This window comes from Somniosus microcephalus, chromosome 2, assembly GCF_052327205.1.
Source record: "Somniosus microcephalus isolate GS21.2 chromosome 2, FLI_Smic_1.0, whole genome shotgun sequence".
Classification (NCBI taxonomy): Eukaryota; Metazoa; Chordata; class Chondrichthyes; order Squaliformes; family Somniosidae; genus Somniosus; species Somniosus microcephalus.
Genome location: NC_140988.1, coordinates 20,698,603 through 20,723,332, shown reverse-complemented (window position 1 = coordinate 20,723,332; position 24,730 = coordinate 20,698,603). Strand labels below are relative to the sequence as shown.

Sequence of the window (24,730 nt, the reverse complement as noted above, 5' to 3'; positions counted from 1 at the left end):
AAGCACGGGATTAAACTGATTAATAGAAAATTAAAAGTATTATATAAGCCAAACATTGCCTTTTTGAGCTTCTGCAGTACAACTTTTTAAAAAACCTTGACAATTATACATAAAACTGGAGTTAAATTGTTATTGGGTTATTACTCATTGATGTTTCCTGCAGCATAAATAATGCCCTATATTAGATATATTTATAGTCAACCCATTGCTCTATGCTCTAAGAAATATGCAAATGCTTGAAAAGATTTATTTGCCAAATTTTACTTCCTCACCTCCTCCTTGGAGCTGGCTTCATGAGCCTTGGATCAACCAAGAGGGAAGGGCAGCAGTTGTTAAGGAAACAATCTTTTTAAACCTTGTTCAGTGGGAAGTTTTCACCCCCACTCCCCGCCCCCAACTTGAGTTAACATCACTGACAGAGAAACATCACTGAGTAAAACACCTTTGAGGTAAATTTCAGAACAGAGGCCAGCTGACAGGACTGGGAATGTTTTCATCATTACAGTTAAAATAGAAATCATTTTTTTTTTTACAAAGGTCTGTTATTAAAATGATTATGGAAAATCAGTACAAAAATCTGAAGTTTCTCCCAAGCCAGATCGGCTTCCTTTAAAGAAACAAAAGCCAGATGTATATGCGATATCTGTAGCACATAATGGGAAATAAGATGCATAACGTTCAGGAAAACAAAAGCATCAATCAAGATTAGAGCTAGACCGTGGGACAAAATGTCAATGATTGGCAGGCACTTTGGACCTTAAGGCATGGCCGGCTTGTGTCTGTTGCAAGGCAGACCTTCAGAAGCTCAGCGAAGGGTCCATCTAATTCCTGCAGTTTCTTGCTCAGGTGACATTGATAAGTCTCCCGGATTAGCCAGATTTGTTCTGCATTTATTATTTTGTTCTGACAATAGATATAATTTGGGGGATTTAAAAAAGGAGTAGAGAACAAAGCTGGGGAGCGAATCACGAAAGAGACTCGACTAAAAGCTACAGCATAAGTATGTGGAACAATTTAGCAGGTACAGGAACTGCGCAAAAACTTCAAATTCTTCCTGATTTTTACTCGTACAAAGGAGTAACATTTTCGCAACAGCTGGATGTGTTTTTTTGTTTGCATTATTAGCACGGTTTGTGTCTTCTCCTGTATAGCTGGCCAATAGCCATCCTGCTATTTACAACAACAACATGGGACAGTCACGACAGATGGGTCAACACCAAGTCCATACAAGACCAAACATCAATTCAACTGGAATTGTTCCGGAAAACTAGTTTCGCCAAAGCAGCGAATAATCTTTTTTTTTTTTAAAAAAAGGGAAAGAAAAAGGATGCCAGAAGGGTAGAGATTTTGATTTTAAAAAGTAGTTTCAGGTTAAGGAGTCAACAGTAGGCCTGGCATAGCATGCTTGATAGTGGAAAATAAAACAGAGAAACACTTGGGAAAAGAGAGTGACTGAAGCAAAGTGCGAAGGGATGTCCCACACAACATAACCACCGACTGACTGAACCAGCACAAAAATTAATCACGAGTTACTTGGGTACTTTTGAAATGATAAAAAATATAACGATAAAGATAAAAATTAAGATGATTTCAATCGAATTAGAGTTCAGTCTGCTTTAAGCATTTGTTTGCTTCCTTCACTTGCAGTCAGACTATGGGCAAGTTGTGAATAGTAAGATTTTGGTTTAGATGAATATAGTGAATCTTTCCATATTATGAGTGCAAATGACCTTACCAGAATATTTACAAAGTACTGGTTTAAGTTAAAATGGCTGCACATTTTCTGACTATCTTTTTAATTATCTTGCCATTTATTTTTTAAACTTTTTCATTATGGTTCAACTAATAATATATTTCATGTAGAATTCCCTTCCTCAATTAAAAGCAATTCCAATTTAAGCAGATTCCAAAAGTCTCTTTGAGTGAACACTTTCTTTCAAATTGTTGTGCTTACACATCCCAGAGTTGGGCTTATACCTCCCCCCCCGCTCCCAGAGTAGCCTATGGACCCGTAGTTAAATCAATTAATTTACTTCCTGAAGATCCACTTACAGGCCTATCACCACAGCTAAAAGTTGTATTTAAAATGTCTTCAATTAAAACACAACATTCGCTAAATGTCTTGTACAATTTCCTGAGGCCTTCTGGACCTGAAGGCCTCTATGTAAAAGAGGAAGGAATCTGTATCATTTATCTGTTGTTTCGCCATTGTTTGCAGCTCCAGATTTTTGGGGAATTACGGGAAGGATGTGTGTTGATGGCCTTGTCCTGTACATCAACGCTAATCAACTACATACACTCAAGGCCAGTTCATCTGGGAACACCATGTTCCTCCCTTGACAGCAAAATGGGAATCCGGGAGCGGATTGCCAACATGCACTGGGGGGCTTCCTACAGCCCTAAAAGGGGTTAAAAAAAAAATTAACAGACATTAATTAGGCTCTGGATTCATATAGTGATCAACAGGAGTACAAGTCATTTAATTGCAGACGGTTTTATTTTGAAAGTGGGATCAAATTGGCCATTATCTTGAGCTGGCAATAAATGTTTTAACTTATAGTTAAATTACACGGGGTGGGGGGAGCAGCGGGGGAGGAAGGCCTTTTGAATTCTCCAGCACAGCAGACTTTTTGGTCAACTAGCAAAAGCCAGAGATTTGAACATATGAAAGAACTCTCTGTCTCAAGAACCCTGCCAGCCAGTAAAGATCGCTTTCTATTATCGCAATCTTCAGCCAGAAATATCATTTACTTTTTACAAGAATATTTATTATCCCTATAAATTGAGCCCAATTCCATCCGTAGCATTGCTCGACCACTCTCACTGGCAGGTCACAAGTTCTGCTCCTCGACTTTGAGGCTTTTAGCGTCTAATTTGTTTGTTCTAGATTCAAGTGGTTTGAAATACCAGCTAAATTGCAAAGAGTTTACAAAATGTAAGTCGTATTCAGCCAAAGGGGAAAGGAGGGGTTCAAAATTCGATGTCACATTCTGCATTGTTGGGTGCTTTGAATATTTTGTTAGATCACTTTGGGAGCTGGTATTGTGAATGCACGTTGGAATGAAGGCTGTCAGGTTTTATATTTTGGATATAAAATCAGTCTTAAAATTATTTTCTGTTACCGTGTCTGCCGTTTTAGAAACCATGCCTTTGCAGTTTATTCCTTGCTTTGCGACACTGAAAAATGTGACTTGAGAAGTAAATGGCAGAAATACGCGTGCGAATTCCAAGAAAGAGAGCGTGTTAGAATTTTACTGTAACTCATTCAGGAGAGATTTCACCTTTAATAATTGCATTGGCTATTGCTTTTCGCTCATTCAAATCATTACATTAAATTAAAATATTGGCCTTGAATTTAGTAAAAGAATGCATTAGGAATAATCAACCTACCTCATAAAGCTAGCATTCAAATGCGCTTATCAAACAATCGGTGGACTATTTTTGCGGCAGTCTTTTGAAAGTTATTGGGTGGAGATTTGTTTTGAATTGATTTTTTTTTTAAATACTCTAAGGAGGTTGACACTAAAGGCGATGGAAGCCAAATCCAACTCGAGGCTGTGCAATGGAGTTGAAGTACAGATCAGCCATGATCTAATTGAATGGTGGAGCAGGTTCGAGGGGGCTGAATGGCCTACTCCGGTTCTACGAATCAAATTTCAATGGCTGCAGCTTGGAAGAGGCGGAAGGCCCATTCCCTCCGCTTTTTTTTTTTCATTTTCGACTTGCTACCCACAAAAGGGGCGGCCAAGTGGCAGACAGGCTGTTATGGCTGGATCATCCCTTCCAAAAGCAACAGGAGTCGGGAGGGGAGAAGAAAATGAGTTAGGAATTGAAGGCAGGTCATAGCTGTCAGGTTTTATTCTGCAGATTAAAAGGAATGATTTGTCCATACCCATAAATTCAATTCCAAGATGCTCTGCCAATGCAGAAAGTTGACAAAAAAAAGAAAGAAAAAATAAAGGGAAAAAAAGTTTCAGAGAAGAGCAGTACAACATACTGGGGAAAAAAATCACACAAGTAACATGATTAGCCTGTGCTTGCACACGAGTGACAATGATGAGTGGCAACATTCCAGAGGAGACAGTGCTCACATAAGCTGCTTTATCGTGGTGCAAAGTGCATGCTTTCCAAAGAGAGACAACGCATCTATACAAGCACTAGGAGAGAAAAAAAAACTGAAGGTTTGAAAATACAGAAGGCAATTCAATTAGCTGGAGGAATAAAACATAAGAAACCTTTCTGGTAATGGTGCAAGGACATTTTGGGGGATATTAAGCTATAATATCAACCCTTTTTTTTTGGGAGGTATTGGGTTGCCTTTCATTTCAGAAGGTAAAACCGATGCCTTTCATGGTTTATCTGAACTTCACAAAATAGTTTACTGGCTTGATATCTGCCTGGGTTCAGGCACAGTAAAAAATATTAAAAAATGATAATACTTATGCCCATGGCACCGAATTGTCAATAACAGGGAAATTTCTAGGAGTGAGATTTCCGATCAGAAAAAATGTTCTGCACAGCATGATATTTATTTTCAGTGAGATACATCAAAAGATGTTGCTTTGTTTTCCATTCAAAGGGTGTCATCTGCCCCAGTCCAAATGATGAAGATTTGCCTGAAGGATGACAAGTGAAGCTTTAAATTCTGCGTGCTTGCCATAGCTGAATATTTTTGGCACTCGCCCCAACACAAATCATTTAAATATCCTGAAAATCCAGTTTGGTCGATCAGCCGCAATGAGGCGAAAACTATCAGCCGGCGTGAAGTGCATTTTAAAACACATCAGTTCAGATAACTTCAGAAAGGCACCGTACAAACCTATTATTATTCGAAATTTAAAATCGATGACCTTGGACAGAATTTCCTTTCAAAGCAACAATATTACGCCGGCAGAAAAAAAAAATGACTGCACAAAAAACAAAAAGTGGTTTCAAAATGTCAATGCTCGCCTAGTTTTTGCCTTAAGGGATAACTCTGATGGATTAAACTTCAGTTTCCTCAGATGGAACTGGTACTGCAGTCCTGCATGAACACCGCTAACAATATACATTAGTCGCGTTGGAAAGAGAGAAACAAAGCAAAGGTTAAATGGCGGACATGCTCAAGCATGCATATTGCTACACTAATATGGGTGACTTACACTTCTACAAATGTTAGTTAGGCCTACAATCACGGGAGAGGAAAATTCATTCATATTAGGGTTTAGGAGAGGGTCTTCAAGATTGGGGAAAAATATATAGTAATTTCATGAACTTTAGAACGGGGAATGCAATATTAAGGAAGCATGCTCACAACACAGGAACTTATGGGTTCAGCATGCATCACTCATTCCAGAGACATCTGAACCCTTCACTGAACCCCACCAAGCTACACCATTCACCTAACTTAAAGGATACAGACAGTTGCATTAAAGAACTGACTACAGCTATTAAAGTTTGTCTGGTTCCTGTCAGGCTACCACTTAAAATATCTTCTACCTCGTAAACTCCTAGAAATTGGCTTTCTAACTGAGATATGAGCACAACATGACAGTAACGATGCCCAGTGCTGGAGGGGCCATTCAGTTTGCATTCAATTTTTTAAAATCTTAAGCTTAAAAAACAGCAAAATATTTAATTCTCTATTTCAGACATTAGCTTAGCCAGCAGGGCAATCCTGGCAGTGATACAGGGTGCAGAACATTTGCTGGAATCGACGCACTGAAGGAGAATTCTGCTTCTCGGCTGTCTAAAGCTCCATTCAGGTTGACCTGGCCAGCAGATCTCAGAGCTATCGACACTAAAATCTATAGAACCTGCAATTTAACAATTCAGCTATTTGCAAAATATCAACAGACATCATTATTGTGTGAAACCTTACAGTACTTGCACACTGGAGAATTAGTACTGTACATGGTATGGTCGTGTTAGAACGTGAATGGGAGGGGTGTTTTGATAATCAGTACAGTGGCATTCCACGCAGGGTGAAAGGAGGTTAAAGGGCGGGGGATAATTGGACCAGGATGTGCAACAAAATTCTGTCCTTATTTTTATATTACCATTATAACTTCCTATGCCCACATTTATAATGGGAACGGTCCATGTAAAATGTAATACACTGTAATCACACCCTCCAACCACATTCCACCCTACGTAAACTTGAGGTCATCCAAAACTCGGCTTCCCGTGTCCTAACTCGCACCAAGTCTCGTTCCCCCATCACCCCTGTGCTCGCTGACCTACATTGGCTCCTGGTTAAACAACGCCTCGATTTCAAAATTCTCATCCTTGTTTTCGAATCCCTCCATGGCCCCGCCCCTCCCTAGCTCTGTAATCTCCTTCAATCCCAGAGGTGTCTGCGCTCCTCTAATTCTACCCTCTTGAGCATCCCTGATTATAATCGCTCAACCTTTGGTGGCCGTGCCTTCTGTTGCCTCGGCCCTGAGCTCTGGAATTCCCTGCCTAAACCTCTCCGCCTCGCTACCTCTCATTCCTCCTTTAAGACGCTCCTTAAAACCGACCTCTTTGACCAAGTTTTTGGTCACCTGCTTTAATTTCTCCTTATGTGGCTCGGTGTCAAATTTTTTTGTCTTATAATACTCCTGTGCAGCGCCTTGGGACGTTTTACTACATTAAAGGCGCTACAGGAAACTTTGTGTTATCCGGAGGCTAAATGTCCGGCAAGCTCGAGCCACCGGCAAAAATCAGGAGCCATTTTGTTCGGTTTTTTTTCTTCTGGTGGCTTTTTTTTCCAACAGTCAGGCTCTGCAAAGTCTCTCTGAAGCTGTTGCTAAGCGACAGAGATGCTTCCAAGGGCCGACTGTTTAGAAGCTGTTGCTAAGCAACAGTGTTTGTTGCCAGATTCCGTATGCTTCAACATTAGCGCTGGTGTGTCCGGCAGTTTTGAGGGAACGGCAACAGCTCGGTCCCGTCGGTGCCGGGTATCACAAAGTTTCCTGTATATAAATACAAGTTGTTGTTGTGTAGTGTCTACACTGGCAGGAGGCTGTAATTCCAGTGCAACAGGTTCACATCAGCGGTTCCCATCATAAATGTGGACACAAGAATTTATAATGGCATATTAGACGTGCATGCAGATGCAAGACTTGTATTATATTAATAGACAAATGGCTTAATGGGAGCTGTGCTGGGTCAGGATAAAGTTAAGTAATGAAATGTGGGTGAAAAAAAACTTGAATGCTATCAGAAGGAACAGTGGAGTGGATGGCCATGCCTAGCTCGACAATAATTCCTGTATGTGTCCATCAGAAACAATTGGACCCAAGCTCTATCTGTCAAAAAGGTTTGTTTGGAAAAATAAATAAACACAGGTTCGGCACTCTGGAATGCGCAATTCAGGAATTATCAGCAGCATTTGGCTGAAGCTAGTGAACTCTTATCATATCCTCTTCCCTTTGTTTTCTATAATAACACACTTGTTGGGCATTCAATGGAATGCATATTGCCTGAGGCTGTGTCAGAGCAACACAACGTTCTGTCTATGAGGCTACAGGAAGATTGGAGTTACAGTATCGTGCTTTCGGAAGGCGAGATGTCTGAGCTGTTGTTTCCTTCACGACACTATCAGCATTCCTTAATGCTTCCTCAGTGTGTTATTCAGATACCGGCCAGTCTGCAGCGCTGGGCCTGATGCACAGCTTCATGCTGGCCAACTAACCTTTTTTGCATTCGTTAGGCTGGAACTCACTACCCAGCGCCATCCTGGAGGCACTGTCACCGCAAGGATCGCAGCGGGTCAAGGAGAAAACCCACCAGCACCACCTTCTCAGGGTAACTAGGGATGGGCAATAAATGCCAACATCGCTCATATCCCATGAACAAAATCAAAAAATCAGAATCCTTTCCAAGTAAACAGGGTAGAGGAGAGGTTTAAAGGTGTTTTTAGTGAGTAATGTAAAGTTTCACATTGATATAGTGATTTACCAATAACTGAAAGACCAAATATTAAAAATATTCTCCCTCTGCGTTTTTTCTCTTTACCACTAAAAATGTAAACTAACATAATATACGTCAATCACTTTTTAACCACCAATCACTTTCATATTTGTGATGAAGCTGAGAGCGAAAGGGATGATGGAGGATCTTATGTAAATTTGGAAGTTGGAAATGTTCTTGCAAAAGGGACGTACTGTTTCTCCCATGGAGGGGGCTATCTTCTACTCCAAGTAATATTATAGATTTGGAACTCTGCGAAGTCTCAGTGACAGTCTGGGGTAAATTCTTCAGTTCAATCCTATCCCACTTCATATCCTGATCTGCAGATAACTATGACTAAGTTTCCAAACATTGTATTTTGCCACTCTTCACTTACAATGATAGTCTGCTCGTGATGCTCATCTCGAGATTGATTTCTGCACACTCATCTCTAGCAGTGTTCTCTCTCTCCCCATCCAAATCCTACCATTTCTCTCCCTCTCCACCCCCCTCGCACCCCTTTCCCTCACAGACTCTCTCCCTCTACATCTCCTTTTCCTTCACTGTCTTTTTCTCTCTCTCTTTCCCCTTCCCAGTACTTCTCTCTTTCTTTCCCTTCCTCTCCTGATCTTTCTCTTTTCTCTCTCCTCCTCCCCCCCCCCCAGTGCTTCTATCGCTTTCCTTTTCCCTCTGGTTCTTTATCTCTCTGTGTGACCCCCATACCCCCATCTGTTCTCCCCATCTCATGCCATATGCCCAGCAAGAACACTTCCATAGGAAAACTTCCGCTAAAACAGACATCTTCCATCCCTGAAGCATTATCTTTTACATTTGCCTCCTTCTGTTGGACCACGCGGGGCCCATAATATAAAACAGCTTGAGCATTAGGAGTATAAATGATTCCGTTGCATGTCAGACTACTGACTGGTGAGAGAATCCCTTTAAATAAGTGACATTCCTCTCCAATCCTAGGTGGTATCCTCAAATCAAACAAGGATCCATCAGTCTGGATCAGTGGGAGCCATTTGCAAGTCCCGATAAGGATTCTTCAGTCCATTATTTCACAATCTCGCTGTCTATTCTGCTAATCTAAACACCAAAATATCACTGCAATAAATCGTGGCACAAGGGAGCCTGTTTTTCTTTAAACTGTCAAAACACTGCCTACTCTCCGGCCTTGTTTGTATTTCTCAGTTGCTGAAGGTCCTGATTATGTTGCCAAGTCTGCTACTGTTAGAACAGAGCTGTAGACATATATCTTGTTCTTTTGGTCATTGCTTTCAAAAAGGATCGGATCCATCCATTAGGAAACCCAGTTGCAATCGTATTTGAATCGAGCGCTGTGCAAATATCTAGGAGCTTTGTGTAATGTGAGCTAGACACCTTCACTCTGTGATCCTTTCACAAGTCACAATCTCTCGCATTGCCCCTCTGCACACACCAGTAAGAAATCTCTGACACAGGGGCTGGGCTGGTCTGCACAATCTTTGGATGCCCAGATTCCTCCCTACAATTACCCCCACAGCATCAAAGGTACGACCCGTTAGGAATATTTTTTGCCCCTTTTCCTGGACTCCTTAGACTGTTTACTAAAGGGACGACTTTTAATTCCCGGCAGTGGCAGGAAAACGGGCGATAACAGGTCGACCGCCCGTTTGAACCCCCTGCCCGGTGGGCAGCCAATCCGCTCCCACCCGTTTCGTGCCTCTGCTGAAGTTGAATTAAACATAGAAACATAGACGATAGGAGCAGGAGTAGGCCATTCGGCCCCTCGAGCCTGCTCTGCCATTCAATGAGATCATGGCTGATCATCCAAATTCAGTACCCTGTCCCTGCTTTCTCCCCATATCCCCTGATCCCTTTAGCCTTAAGAAATATATCTAACTCCTTCTTGAATATATTTAATGAAATTCACCCCAATGACTTCATTGGTGACATTAATGCTTCTTAGGGTCGGGGGGAAGGTAGGTGGGGGGTGGGGAGGTTGTATTGATTTTGCTAACGAGAAAACTGCAATACTAAGAGATACTAATTTGGAACAACTACTTACAATTGGTGCTGTCCATTCTACTTCTCCAAGTACCACCGTCCCTACTTTTGAACATCCCTTTAATACAGTGCATTAACCCTGCACATCCTCATGTCTTTCTGGTTAAGACGGCCTACTCCTGCTCCTATTTTTCTATGTTTCTTTCTATGTTTCTATGTCACTCTCTGAGATCATTGAATCATAGAAAACTACCGCACAAAAACAGACTATTCTGCCCATAAACTCCACCCGGGTATTTTTCTCCATGCGAACAACCTTGTCTATAATGACATTCTCCTGCTTGCACCCCATACCCTTAATATCGCACCATGTCTAATCCCATTCTCCCGCTCACTCCCCATACCCTTTAATATCGCACCCAGTCCAATCCCATTCTCCCGCTCACTCCCCATACCCTTTAATATCCCACCCAGTCCAATCCCATTCTCCCGCTCACTCCCCATACCCTTTAATATCCCACCCAGTCCAATCCCATATTCTTGCTCGCTCCCCATACCCTTTAATATCCCACCCAGTCCAATCCCATTCTCCCACTCACTCCCCATACCCTTTAATATCCCACCCAGTCCAATCCCATTCTCCCGCTCACTCCCCATACCCTTTAATATCGCACCATGTCTAATCCCATTCTCCCGCTCACTCCCCATACCCTTAATATCGCACCATGTCTAATCCCATTCTCCCGCTCACTCCCCATACCCTTTAATATCCCACCCAGTCCAATCCCATTCTCCCGCTCACTCCCCATACCCTTTAATATCCCACCCAGTCCAATCCCATATTCTTGCTCGCTCCCCATACCCTTTAATATCCCACCCAGTCCAATCCCATTCTCCCACTCACTCCCCATACCCTTTAATATCCCACCCAGTCCAATCCCATTCTCCCGCTCACTCCCCATACCCTTTAATATCGCACCATGTCTAATCCCATTCTCCCGCTCACTCCCCATACCCTTAATATCGCACCATGTCTAATCCCATTCTCCCGCTCACTCCCCATACCCTTTAATATCCCACCCAGTCCAATCCCATTCTCCCGCTCACTCCCCATACCCTTTAATATCCCACCCAGTCCAATCCCATATTCTTGCTCGCTCCCCATACCCTTTAATATCCCACCCAGTCCAATCCCATTCTCCCGCTCACTCCCCATACCCTTTAATATCCCACCCAGTCCAATCCCATTCTCCCGCTCACTCCCCATACCCTTTAATATCCCACCCAGTCCAATCCCATTCTCCTGCTCACTCCCCATACCCTTTAATATCGCACCATGTCTAATCCCATTCTCCCGCTCACTCCCCATACCCTTTAATATCGCACCATGTCGAATCCCATTCTCCCGCTCACTCAATTCAATTCAATTCAAATCGCTTTATTGGCATGACAAGTTACATCTTATGTTGCCAAAGCATCGAAAAACATTCATGTTTGTTTACAAAAATACAGATCTATCCATACAGTGTATAAACAGATATATCCCTGAGTGTATAAATATACTTTCATATAATTTATATATACTCTTTTCTTATATTTAGTGGTTGTCCCTCTGTTTATGGCAAGCTGTAACATAGTGTGCCGCTAGTGTTATACAATTTCTCTCTTCCCCTAGTAGGTATGGGAGTTTTTGGTCGTCATTCAAATTTCTGAAATCCGGGCATATTTTTGTGAATTTTGGGTAGAAATTCTCCCTTATGCCCTGATATTTTCTACAAGCTGTGAGGAAGTGCATCTCTGTCTCCACCACTCCCTGACTGCAGTGAGAGCATATCCTGTCCTCTCTTGGTAGCCGGGTCTGCCTGTGTCCCATACCCTTTAATATCGCACCATGTCTAATCCCATTCTCCCGCTCACTCCCCATACCCTTTAATATCCCACCCTGTCCAGTCCCATATTCTTGCTCACTCCCCATACCCTTTAATATCCCACCCTCTCTAATCCCACTCTCCTGCTTTCCCTGTAATATTCCTCTTTTTTAAACAACTATCCAGTTCACTCATAAAACAATTTATGCATTCTGCTTTGACACCAGTTTGTGGCAGAGAATTCCATCATCTTCCCAGCCTCTGCATTAAGATATTTTTTCTAGCCTCCCCTTCAATTCTTTGATTATCTTCAAGTTGTGCCCGCTCATTACCATCTTGCCACTCCAGCAGAAACAATCCATCACTGTGCACTTTTATCATAACCCTTCATGATCTCGAAGGCTTTTATCAGGTTGCCCCTTACTCAGCTGTCGTGAAAAAGCCTCAATTTCCCATCGCTCTCCCTCTCGAACTGTTATTTATACTGCTTTTATACCCTTCCTTAAAATGGGGCACTCAGAATGGGTTTCTAATTCCTTTGGCATCAGTTACATCACTCCATACCTGCAAACCTTTGTACTTCAGGAAACATCCACTTTCCTAATGTCGCGACAATGCGCACAATTTTTCTTCTTGTGCATCTCCTCAGCACATCATTATTGACACCTCACATCTCTCCTCTGGCCGGGGGGGAGGGACAAGCAGGCTGAAGGATGCTTTGCGGCTTCTTGCTTGGTAGACTGATTGATGCAGGTCAAAAGGAGCGCAGGAAATGGAATGAGATGAAGAAGACGTTGGGGGTTCCTACTGCACAAGGGGATGACCCAAAAAAGGGCCTAACAGAGAACTAAAGGAATCCATCACCCATAGTGAGAAATGTGATGGATTCCTTTAACATGGATTCCTTGGGCCCCTGGTTGGACTCTTTGACCATAAATCTTTACAGGAAAATGACATTTTCCTGTCATTTGTTCCCATTCTCTTTTCTTACTGATCCTTAGATATGGGAAACATTGGGAAGGCCGCATTTATTGGGCATCCTTAGTTTCTCTGAGGGAATGAAGAATCAACTATGTGGTGTGGAATTGGCATCACATGTCGGCCAGACCAGGTAAGGGTGACAGACTCCCTTTCCTGAAGGACATTAGTGAGCCAGTTGGTATTTTACTGCAATCTGGGCACTTTCATGGTCACTTTCTGATGCCAGCCCACAAATAAACATATATCAGAGTGCTATTGTGATTATTGTCGTGTTATTGTTTTTAAGGGACTGGAAGAGTACACTTGTTTACCACCAATCTTGGTACTCAAACAGTTAACCCTGCCTCTGATATTTCCCTGACTCTCACATATTAAAGTTGTATCCTTCCTTTAACTCTTGTCTGTTTCAACCTATAATGATTCACAGTTCCAACAATAAATTGGAAGAATCACATCCTTGCTTACTCCTCCAATCTCCTTCTTTGGCCTCCTCTTTGTATCTTTGCCCTGCAGGACTCCAGCCCTCAACTGCAGAATGTGACGGTGACAAAAGCAAACTGCTGCTAACACGCCATCTCTCTTTGATCCTGACCGTTCCCCCATCTTGGTTTATTCTTCACTCTTCTGGAACGCATCCTGGGCTTTTATTGATTAAGCTGGTGCTAAACAAGAGGCCTGAGGTGATTTGTAATGCCACAGAAAATGGTCTTTCACTCTTCCATCAGTCACCATTGTGTTTGTTTCATGTAGAGTCACAGATCCTTAGCTAAGCTGCTGCATAGACGCTGCAGAGCAAGGCATCATCATTTATCTTGCCATCACTATCTGATACCCATTGTGCTTATAGACATTTTTTGTCAGCGCCTTTACAGTGGTTTTATATTCCCTGTGGGTCTTTAATGCTCCAGTCCCTCACTTTTTGCTACAATTTAATGGCCATACAGTAAACGCACCCCCCCCCCCCGCACTCCCTTCCTTCCAAATAACACTGATCATGGGAGTCCTACAGAACAGCTAGCAGGAATTTTCATATGGGTTCTCTATTTGTGAAGGAGTCATAAAGTGACTTATATTTGAAGTTGTGATATTTTACAAGGAGTTGTAAAGAGGGTTATCTGTCTGGGCTGGTACACAAAATCTCGGCTGCCTGCTATCCGTGAGCTTTCTTCAAGTTTTCTCCACCGTTGTTTCTCCACTCCTCTCCTGCAGGCATCGACTCCTTGCCTTGGGTATGGTTCCACATGCACAAGGCCCCCTCCAGTGCCTCACCCAAGGGGCAATTATGATTGCGTGCGTGGCTGGCTGTTCGACTGTGGAAAGCATCACAGCCGTGTCCAGTCATGTCTTCACCCAACGTTCACTAACCAGAACCTGTTGAGTAGTGAGCAGGAGTTGGATCCCGATCTAATTTCCTCCCCCACCCCCCCCCCCCGGCTAGCCAAGGGGCACTGGGGGCCAGTTGTAGTGGTCCTGCCTAGACGCTGGCTGAAATCAGTGGACTCAGCACAGACCAGGGTTTGAGTACGTGACCGTACTGGATAAACTCACTTGGGGATTTTGTTTAACTTTTGGCAACGGTATAAGATGGTGACTTGAATGGAAAGAAAAACCGAGCGGGTGTACAACGTTCGGCTAATTCGATATCACCCATCTTACACCATCACCAGAAGTTAAAATTACCCCCAATGAGTCATTAAGGGAACACTACATCATTTCGATTCAAAGGGCAACATGCCACAATGTAACTTTAAGGCAAGTTCTCAAATAATGTTTTTCTCTAAGAGCTACATATCTCCTGATAGTTCCTATCATTTCTGTCTCTAACCATCCTGGGTTTGCTGTTCTTATTACTGAACACTATCAGTTATCTCCCAGTTATCTCTCTTTCGACCTACCTGTATCTCCAATCCTTCTGAGCATCATCATCTATGCCAGCTGTCACCCCCTGGGAATGCTTGCGAATCTACAGTGCTTATTACTAACCACCGTCATCTTTCTCCTTGTCAGCTCTCTGTGACCCTTCTGAATCTACAGTCCTTATTATTGAGCAGAATTATCTTTTATCTCATCGTCTCCTGCATCAGTCCTCAATCAGCAATCCTTATTACTGAACATTATTATCTCGGAACCATCACTTGCAATGTGTCAAGTCTACCTCCCTTTCACCTTCACGCTTCTAGAGAACACCATCATCCCCGCCCACCGTCCCATCCACCTCTGAGTCTGCTATCCAGGTCAACGAACCCTACACTAAACACAGGCCCACAAGAACTGCCACTGGCTACATGCAGGCGCAATGGCTTCAGTCTGTGTCTGCTTTTTGCTCTCTTTTTCGGGGAAGGTCTGAGCGAAGATGGAGATTTGGGATTCAGGTGAAGCAGCAGCAGCAACAACAACAACAGCAGCGGCAGCAGCAGTAGCAGGAATCAACAGTGTGACTAAAGCATGCTTCCATTCAGGGAGAGACAGAAGAAGTGGACGTACTGTAGAAACTGGCCATTACGTAGTTTTGGCAGCGATCACCAGTAAATTCATTTGGACACCTGACAAGACAAATAAAACGAGAGAGAAAGAGAGGAGAGAGAAGATAAGTAACTGTCAGGATAGAGTCACCTTCGGCACTCGGCCGCATCACCTTGGAGTGGTCACTGTTTAATCCATTTTACCTGGAAATTATCATCTCCACTACGCTCAACAATTGCTGCAGGAAGACAGCAGAATTTTTTTTTTAAAATTTATTCTGTGGGTGCATTTACAAGCCATGAAAATTCAATTCTTTCAAGTCTGTCTGGAGTAGTATATCTGAACCAAATCAAAGTTAAACAAGAAAGTACATTAGAAAGTACATATTTGCACATTTGGAGGGAGTAAAATTTAATCCATGATTCTAGAATTGTCTTGTTTGGAAATGTCAAATTTCCTCCAATTCATCAGGGCCCTTTCCCAAGTATGAGAGGGATTGTCCACATTCTACTTCCTGGAACCCCCCCACCCCCACCACAATTCTTCAGTGAATTGTTTGAAACATTTTGGGCCCATTAAACTATGCAAACGGTGGGGAGTGAAAAAGGCAAAGAGGATTTTAATGACTGTAAACACAACCTAGGGTGGCGAGCAACTGAATCTGTACTGTTTCTCAAAGTAAAAGACAGTGTGCAAAAAAACCGTTAAGAACAGCAAACAGTACGAGATTGTCGAGGGCTCGATTACAGTTTCTGAAGTTGGCCAAATCAAAATCATTAGCTATTTTAAAACATATCTTTCTTTGTGAGCAGTGACAACACCAAGGATTTTTTTTTTTGGAGCCCCAGACATGATTATATCTTCACATACGTTCAGGATTAAAGACCCTCATGGGTACAGTCTCTGTACATCTTTCTCCGGTGAATCCGGGATCGCACCTGGAGGGTAGAAATGGGACATAAACAAACAGAACAAATGCACTGGGCCGGTCTACGCACAGACGGTCAAAGGCAACAACTTGTTGGCATTCACGGGCAAATTCGGCTGCTTGGTGAAATTGGGCAGCTTGGCCGCCGGAATTCAATGGGCAACTATTACTCCTTCGGCGTGATTGCCTCTCCTTTGACGATAATGGTAGTTTTCACAGGGTTACTTGTTTACAAGCGAGAGCACAAGAAAATTGCCACTTGGACGTCACAGATGTTCACATCTCCAGTTTGAGACTTCAGGGCAATAATAACAGTCATTAGGAACCATTCAATAGCCAGCCCTTTTCAAGAAAGCTTTTAGACAGAAATGACACACTGAATAAAGGTGCGTGTAATGTATGATTACCTAGTTTGTTGGTTTTAAATTTCCTCTGTAATACAGTTAGTTACTGTCCAAGCTCTTGAATTAAATTTTAAAATCCTTTCGCAAAAAGAGTGCGACAGGGTTTGTAAAGTTAAAAACGAGGGTATCTAATAGTGCCCCTGCTACTTTGTACATTATTTACAAGCACAAGGAGCCTATAGTTCCAATTCTAACTGTCACCACCAACACTTTGGCCAATTTATCTGTGAGCAAATATTTGGTCCGATGGGTCTTGCAAGCCATTAAATCAAAATGACATCAGCTACCAATCGGCTGTAGCAAAATGCCCGATGAAACAAGAAGAAGTGAACTAGACACTTGGAGGAAGGAGGTCCTTGGCATCAATGTGCTGCTCACCCAAATACCTTTTTTAAATATTCAAGCTGTATGGGATTTAAGTAATTAAGAGAACTTTAACGTGCTCATTTTGTCAGTCTCTGACATCACTTAATAAACTGTTTAAATGGCTAAATGTTGACAGGATGTAAATAGTTCGGCTCGAGCCCAGGCGTAATTGAGGTCCTGACAGAATACATAATTACTTTCTGTTATGTGTGGATCGGCAGAAGGAGCAGGCTTGATGTCCTGATTGGCCCTTTGTCCATCCATGTTTTATATGCCGCACTTTATTATTAAGCATCTTTTCGAAAGGGCTTGATTAGGCTGTTCCTAGGTCATTTCTGTACTTTTATCTTTGGAATAAAGCTCCTTGTGATACCAAAACCTATTGCAGCTGAGTCTAGAAAAATGCACTTCTGATCCAAGCAGAATTTCAATCCAAGCATAACATTTCTTGGCAATGTATTTGTGTATTTATCAGGATCCAACTGCATTATAACATGTGTCAGTGTGACAGAAACACCCCATTCCACTACACCAGTGATAAGATTATGTCATTGTGCGTTCTTTTTGTTAATCTGAGGAGCCGAACATTTTTCTGTTTCCCCTTCTGAACACAGTGATAGGATCACAACTTCCTGATTCAGGTAGAGGGCAGGTTCAATGCAGTGTAATGCTTTTTCCCTACACTGCCCCAACAAATGTGGCTGGACCTCTTGCATTAGTGTAGCATTTGCCTTTTTTCTTCAAGGCAATGATTGCGGCCTTGATGAGTGAGCTGTTCAGACATTTATTCATACTTGAGACACTCAGATCTTCAGAGTGGCACATGACCAAGCTATTCTTAAGCCCCTGTCACCAGCGCCATGCTCTCCATTTAACTGATAATGAATGAAGTATCATCCTTTGGCTGGAATATCTTACAGGGCGCTGTGTTTTGGGTTCGTAGTGACTATTTAAACCCCCTCTATTCTTTTTCCAGTAACAACTCGCTTACTTAAATCAGGGTGGGGAGGGATTGTTTAGGCCGACAGCATTATTGCTTTTTTATCCATTATTATTGCTCTTACGACCAGTTGTTATGCTTTGTCGATACAACACATTAATTATAATTTGGCAAAGCACAAGCTGATTGATGGAGGTGCCTGTGGATATTGCTTCATCGGAGCTTTAAGCCAAACAATACATCTGTATCCGATTTTATTTCAAATGCTTGTACCAGCCATGGAGGTTAACGGCTGTTGTGCAATTTGCGTTAAAAACAGTAACTGAGGATGCACAGTTTGAGAAACTTATAGAACGACGCACGTTTAAAATCTGGATATGGGTCCAATTTCTATTCGTTTTTAAATCTATTTATTACACATTTCAAATGTTACACTAGGTTAAGGATCAAAAAGTAATAATGAATGTGAAGGTCCTGTGCCAAATAACCACTGTTCTAATAACTAACCCACCCCCAGCACACATTCCCTCTCATTCACTGCTCAGTTACACACAAGTTATACCATTTACTTTCAAATAGCCTCATTGCTTTTTCACAGCTTTGTTGGAATTCCCAATCTATTTCATGCAATAACACAAACTGACTTCAATTAGTCACGGCGACATTGCCTGTGTGAAGAGAATTTAAGAGTGAGCGATATAGGGAGGCTCTGAAATAAAAGGCAGGACCTCGCGAGTCCTCTGAATGCAGGGCAGGTGACAGAGGAGGGCATTTTAAAGCTGATCTTTTATACTCATTGTTTCTTTAGCCTCCTCCTTGAACATGTGTGGGTGGTGGGGTGTGTGTGCGTGGAAGGTGTCTGTGTGTATGTGGTTGGGTATTTGTGTGCATGGAAGGTGTGTGTTAGTGAGGTGGCTCACATACTTATTACATGCAAATGTAAATAGCAATGCAATGATCGGCACCCCATCCACCACCTTAAACATTCACTCTCTCCGCCACTGGTGCACTGTGGCTGCAGTGTGGACCATCTACAAGATGCTGCAGCAACTCGCCAAGGCATCTTCGGCAGCACCTCCGAAACCCGTGGCCTCTACCACCTAGAAGGACAAGGGCAGCAGGCGCATGGGAACACCACCACCTCCAGGTTCCCCTCCAAGTCACACACCATCCTGACTTAGAAATATATCGGCCGATCCTTCAACTAGAGGGGAAATGAGGAGAAATTTCTTTACACAGAGGGTTGTTAAGATCTGGAACACACTACCTGAAAGAATGGTGGTAGCCGATCCTTCATCGTCGCTGGGTCAAAATCCTGGAACTCCCTCCCCAACAGCACTGTGGGAGTACCTTCACCACACGGACTGCAGCGGTTCAAGAAGGCGGCTCACCGCCACCTTCTCGAGGGCAATTAGGGATGGGCAATAAATGCTGGCCTTGCCAGCGATGCCCACATCCCGTGAACAAATAAAAACAAAATGGAATTTTACAAAAGACTGGAAGTGGGACACTTGGACAGAACTACAATCAGCAGTGCCACTCTTTTCCTGGCAGTCACTATGATATGTGTGATCCTATTATTTTATATTATCATGTCTTTAATTACAGAAATGCAATTTATTCACTGCTTTTGCATATATCAAGGCAGAAAAGCAGGGTGGTAGTTTTTGAGTTAACAAGAATGGTTAGAATTAACCTTCTTTGTTTAGCAAATTAAAATAGGAGACTGACATAATAGACTTCCCACATAAGCATTAGAAGTTGTAGGTTAGGCTTAATTTCAAGACAGAAATTGCCGATCACTAGCCACTTTTATATTTTGTATTAAGTTAAGCCCCGGGATAGTGTCGTCTGCTCCTTCTGTGCAGGTCCCAAGATCAGTGGAAATCTTACAGCGAATTAGCTGGGTTCACGAAGGCCAAATGCCAGGAAGACCTGGTGAGTAAGGAGGTCTTGCGCAGGAGAAGCGTAGCTACGGTCTAGTTATGCCGGTGGCAGGTTCAACCCTACATTTAAATTTGTTGCATTATCTGCAAGTCTGCCCCTTTCACGGCCTCCATCAGAGACAAGTGCAAAGATATTTGTTGATGCAGAGAAAGACCCCAACCTTGGTCTTCAGCACTTTGAGCAACAATAAAGATCTGTCCAGAACCTAATGGGGAAACTACTCTCACTGTAGTCGCGGAATCATTGAGCTTTCCCAAAGCAAATGCTTTCAAAGTTAAGCTCAAAATTTAGTTTACAGTTCTCCCCATAGGACAGTGATGGGCAATATGCCAATTCAGTGCTGGGCACGGCAAGATTTCATCAGCCCAAATAACTGCTTCTTGCCCTGTGCACAACCCATGTGTTCATGAAAGTGTGACCCCGCCCCCCTACTCCCAAACACACACACACGTACACACACACACACACACACTTCTTTCTTGAATTTCAAAATTATTAAGTGATCAAATCAACCTCAAATTGCCTTTCATTATTGATATTCTAGGGTCTACACCTGTGTGCAGCAAACGACTGAATATCGAGCGGGTGGGAGAGCCCGTCTGTAAAGGAACTCGCCTGATTTTCCGATATTCACTGCACCCGGTGAGCACAGGCACAAATCCAGGCAAATCTCCCGCTATGAATGAAGCCAAGCTCGCTGCGTTTTATACTGCGAGCGATCTGCCATTCTCATGGGTAGCAAGAGGAGCACAGACACTAGTCTGACAGCAGCCTGTCGTCCTGCCTCTACACAAATGGATGGCCAGGGTAATGGAGCCCTACCAATCTCATCGCATTGCAACCTCGGCTATGATTGGCCGTTAGGAGTCGATTTATTTTCAGGGTTGTGGTTGATTTAGGCCCGGTATCGTATGACTAATGTGTAGACGCCTGTTCCAGTACCAGCACAGGTACCATATGTTGTAAACTGGCTGGGTTATGCTGACCATAGCACAGACAGACGTGTGAAAGCGGGTGAGCCACACTGGCGATGGAGGACCCTGTCTAGGAACTGCTGGTCTGCTTGGAGCAGCCATGTAAATGGGGCATGCTTCTGGTGGAAATGGCTTACAGCTCCCAGGAGATTCGCATGTGATAGATGCCGGCTACATAGATCAGGGTAACTTTAAGCACTGTAGCGTTGAAATTGGTCTTTGACGACATTGCAAAATGGATGGCAGTGAATCGGAAGCCCATATTACACTCCACCCCATTTTCTTTTCCATTGCAGGGTGTATAAGGGGCTGCCGCTTCACTATCGCCCGTTTTCACCTTCTGTGTGCCCCGTGTACAGAACAACCTGCCATTTGCAGGGGTGGCACTGCAGATCTCCCTGCTCTTTCGACTGACCTGGCTTCGGCGGGTGTGGGGGGTGAGCAATGTTAGATTTAATTCATAACCACACCAGATTTCACAGCACAAAGTCTAGTTTTAAAGGCAGGCTTTGGTCCTAATCTTGTGACAGACTGATTAAAAGCGTGTGTGCGCGTGCGCACACGTGAGAGTGTGAGGATAATTTTAACATAATCTACCCAGTGGGAAACAGATGTGATCTGATCGACCGCCAGTTTTACCTTCCATTAAACTCAATGCGTGTGTGGGTGAGAGAGTGAGTGTGTGAGAGGCAGAGAGGGAGAGGGAATGCGCATGTGTGTGTATGTGTGTGATTGTGTGTGAGTGTGAGTGTGTGAGGGTGAGTGTGTGAGAGTGAGTGTGTGAGAATGAGTCTGTGAGAGACAGAGAGGGAGAGAGAATGTGCATGTGTGTGTTTGAGTGTGGGTGAGATTGAGTGTGTGAGAATGAGTGTGTGAAAGTGAGTGTGCGAGAGCGAGTGTGTGAGAGGCAGAGAGAGGGAGAGAGAATGTGCATGTGTGTATGTGTGAGAGTGAGTGTGTTAGAGTGAGTGTGTGAGAGGCAGAGAGAGGGAGAGAGAATGTGCATGTGTGTATGTGTGAGAGTGAGTGTGTTAGAGTGAGTCTGTGAGAGGCAGAGAGAGGGAGAGAGAATGTGCATGTGTGTGTTTGAGTGTGTGTGTTTGAGTGTGTGAGAGTGAGTGTGTGAAAGTGAGTGTGAGAGGTAGAGAGGGAGAGAATGCATATGTGTGTGTAGGAAAGTGAATGTGTGAGTGAATGTGAGAGGCAGAGAGAGAGAGAGCGAATGCACGTGTATGTGTATGTATGTGAGTGCGTGTGAGTGAGTGAGGAGTGAGATTAAGAGAGAGAAAGAAAGAAGAAAGACTTGTATTTATATACCGCCTTTCACGACCACTAGACGCCTCAGAGCGCTTTACAGCAAGAGTATGCATGTGTATATATGAGTGTGTGTATATATGTGGGTCAGTGTGTGTGTGTGTGAGTGTGAGTGTGAGTTTGCACACATGCGTGCATATGTGTGCATATGAGAGTGTGCACGCAAGAGAGTGTGTGTGTGTGTTGAGTGTGGAGGGAGCCTTTCACATTGACACCATTTACAGCAGGCAGCAGATGATCTGTTGAGCAAACACTGACGGGTGTTCTGAGTGGGACAGAGAAGCACTTAATAAAGCAAGGCTCAAAGGCGCCCTTAAAACCAAAAATAATGAATTTCTATTCCATCAGTTAGTATTTTAGTCAAACAGGTTTCCACAAAGTGCCCTGCGGAAGGTACAATCCCTTACATTGTACTTTAGTAGAGAAGGCTCTAATGCTTTTCAAGTACTTGTTTTGAATGTACGGAACAGGACAATCAGAAGGAGTTCAAAGGACACAATGCACATGTCTGGGCTATGCATCTTTTGGCCAACAAATCAGCTAATTAGAGCCTTAATACAAAAGGACCAGTTTTGGTTTTGATTTGACAATTGGTAGAACGGTCACTTCAATCCTCAACCAATCTCTACCATCGCTATCGGCTTTATTTTTAAAACAGTATGAACTTGCTAGCAGCTGAAACCATTTTTGATTTGAAAGGATTTATAAGTATGGATGAATTTTACCAAATTAAAACCTATTCACAGGCTTTAGTGTTACAATGTGATGTTAAAAGAAAAAGGAATATTTTGTAAGTACTGCAATAAAAGCTATAGAAATAATGTAATGTTATATGATTCAAGTCGAGATTGGATGCTGAGGTAATTGTGTATTTTTGTTTAAAGAGAGGATGGTGGTTTTGTAGAACAACCTCCAAAAACCCTTCAAACTTTATGTTAAACTTGAAGCTGTGACGTCAATCTGGTCGTGTATAAGGGCCGGGTTCCAGTAAGTATGAGTAATTTGAGACATGATGTGTGTAAGTGTAACATGCTTGGGAGGAACAGGTGACTTTGGACCTATGGTTCCCAAAGCTCTCCTCCACTGGGGGCTTTCCTTGCCCCATGTCTGATAGAGATTGATTGCCTTGAGCGGTCAACAACTCCATTATTGTTGTGACATGTGACTGCCGGGAAGCTGGAAGGCAAACTAGATAGACCTTGGTCGAGCAATTCCAATGTTCCTAACACTCACATGGTCAGGGTACAAGAGCCGGGTTCCAGTAATACTCTAAAACTGCAGTTCAACCGCGATCATTAACAACCGGCCAGCATCGCTGGTAATAAAACATGAAGCCATCAAGCTCCCCATGGCGACAATCAAGCTGACATGCAGAAACAAGAGTGTGAAGGAAAGGTTGGATTCACTTACTGACAGGAGAGTTTATTAATACCATTGATAACGAAACACTGTCCTCCATTCACACAATAGTGCCGATCGCTCTCGTTGCATGGCCTTGCGTGGCCTGACCAAGGCGTAGGTGAAGTGGTAGCTGCAGATGGGAAGAACAGCAACATTAAAGAGATGATTAGTACTATTTTAACTACAGCACGTGAACAAGGCATGACATCCAATGGCTTCATTTGTAGTCCAGTGTATTAGTACTGAACTGTTTATTTTGTAGCTGTAACTGTTAAGGTACCATTGGGAGAATGAGATGTATCCATTATTTAACTTTCTCATCCTCGTGTACAACTCCCTCTGTGGCCTCGCTCTTCCCTATCTCTGTAACCTTCTGCTGCCCTACAGCTCGCTGAGAAAAAAAACAGAAAATGCTGGAAATACTCAGGTCAGGTAGCGTCTGTGCAGATAGAAACAAGAGTTAACGTTTCAGGTCGATGACCCTTTGTCAGAACTCTGAGAACTCTGTGGTCCTCCAACTCTGGCCTCTTACCAGCCTCAACTCCATTTGCCCCACCATTGGCAGCCGTGCCTTCAGCCATTTAGGACCTAAGCTCTGGAATTAACTCCCTAAAACTTTCCGCTCCTCCACATCTCTCTCCTCCTTTTAGACCCTCCTTAAAACCTACCTCTTTGGCCAGGCTTTTTAGTCACCCGTCCGAATATCTCCTTCTTTGGCTCGGTGTCAGTATTTGTCTGATTGCGCCTCTGTGAAGAGCCTTGGGATGTTTTACTACGTTAAAAGGAGCACGTTCTTTCTTTGCTTGGTTCATTCGTGTCAGGAAAAGCAGATTTTTTTTTACGCACTATTCGTATGCCTTTGACTTGTGGTGACATCTCGTGTTAGAAAGGGACAGGTGGGATGGTCAGCTCTTTGCCACCATCCAATGCAGTGGGCTGCCTGAACTCAGACTTTAAAATGAGAACTTGTGCCCTCTGCGTTGCTACTGGCCTGATGCTCAGTGCCACAGAGCTACCTTGTCCAGATGTGCTACCAATCGTGCTGTGCACTGGTACGGCCCAAATAACCATACCACACTGACACCAAACATGTCGTCACATTGGTGCAACATCGGGGAACATTTTGTGCCCAGGCCACATGATTCTCCATCCACTAAAATTAACGTCTTTTTAAGACTTTTCCCCAATCGGATGCACTGACTTCTGCGCCTGAATTCCCGATATCCACTCCCACCCCAGGC

At 43.2% G+C, this 24,730-nt stretch overlaps 1 protein-coding gene across 3 annotated transcripts in view; it reads right to left on the bottom strand.

Annotated features, from left to right (window-relative positions):
* Positions 1–24,730, bottom strand: part of LOC147122584 (pro-neuregulin-1, membrane-bound isoform-like) — a 214,824-nt gene that overhangs the window by 28,013 nt on the left and 162,081 nt on the right. For 2 of the 3 annotated variants that reach the window (XM_086007251.1, XM_086007260.1), the window contains 2 exons: positions 23,499–23,619; positions 16,086–16,153 (listed from right to left, as the gene is read on the bottom strand). In XM_086007251.1, coding sequence (XP_085863377.1) covers positions 16,086–16,153; positions 23,499–23,619 — 189 coding nt within the window. Of the gene's footprint in view, positions 1–3,892; positions 3,917–15,236; positions 15,296–16,085; positions 16,154–23,498; positions 23,620–24,730 lie in introns of all 3 variants that reach the window. The other variant, XM_086007241.1, reaches the window with a different exon arrangement.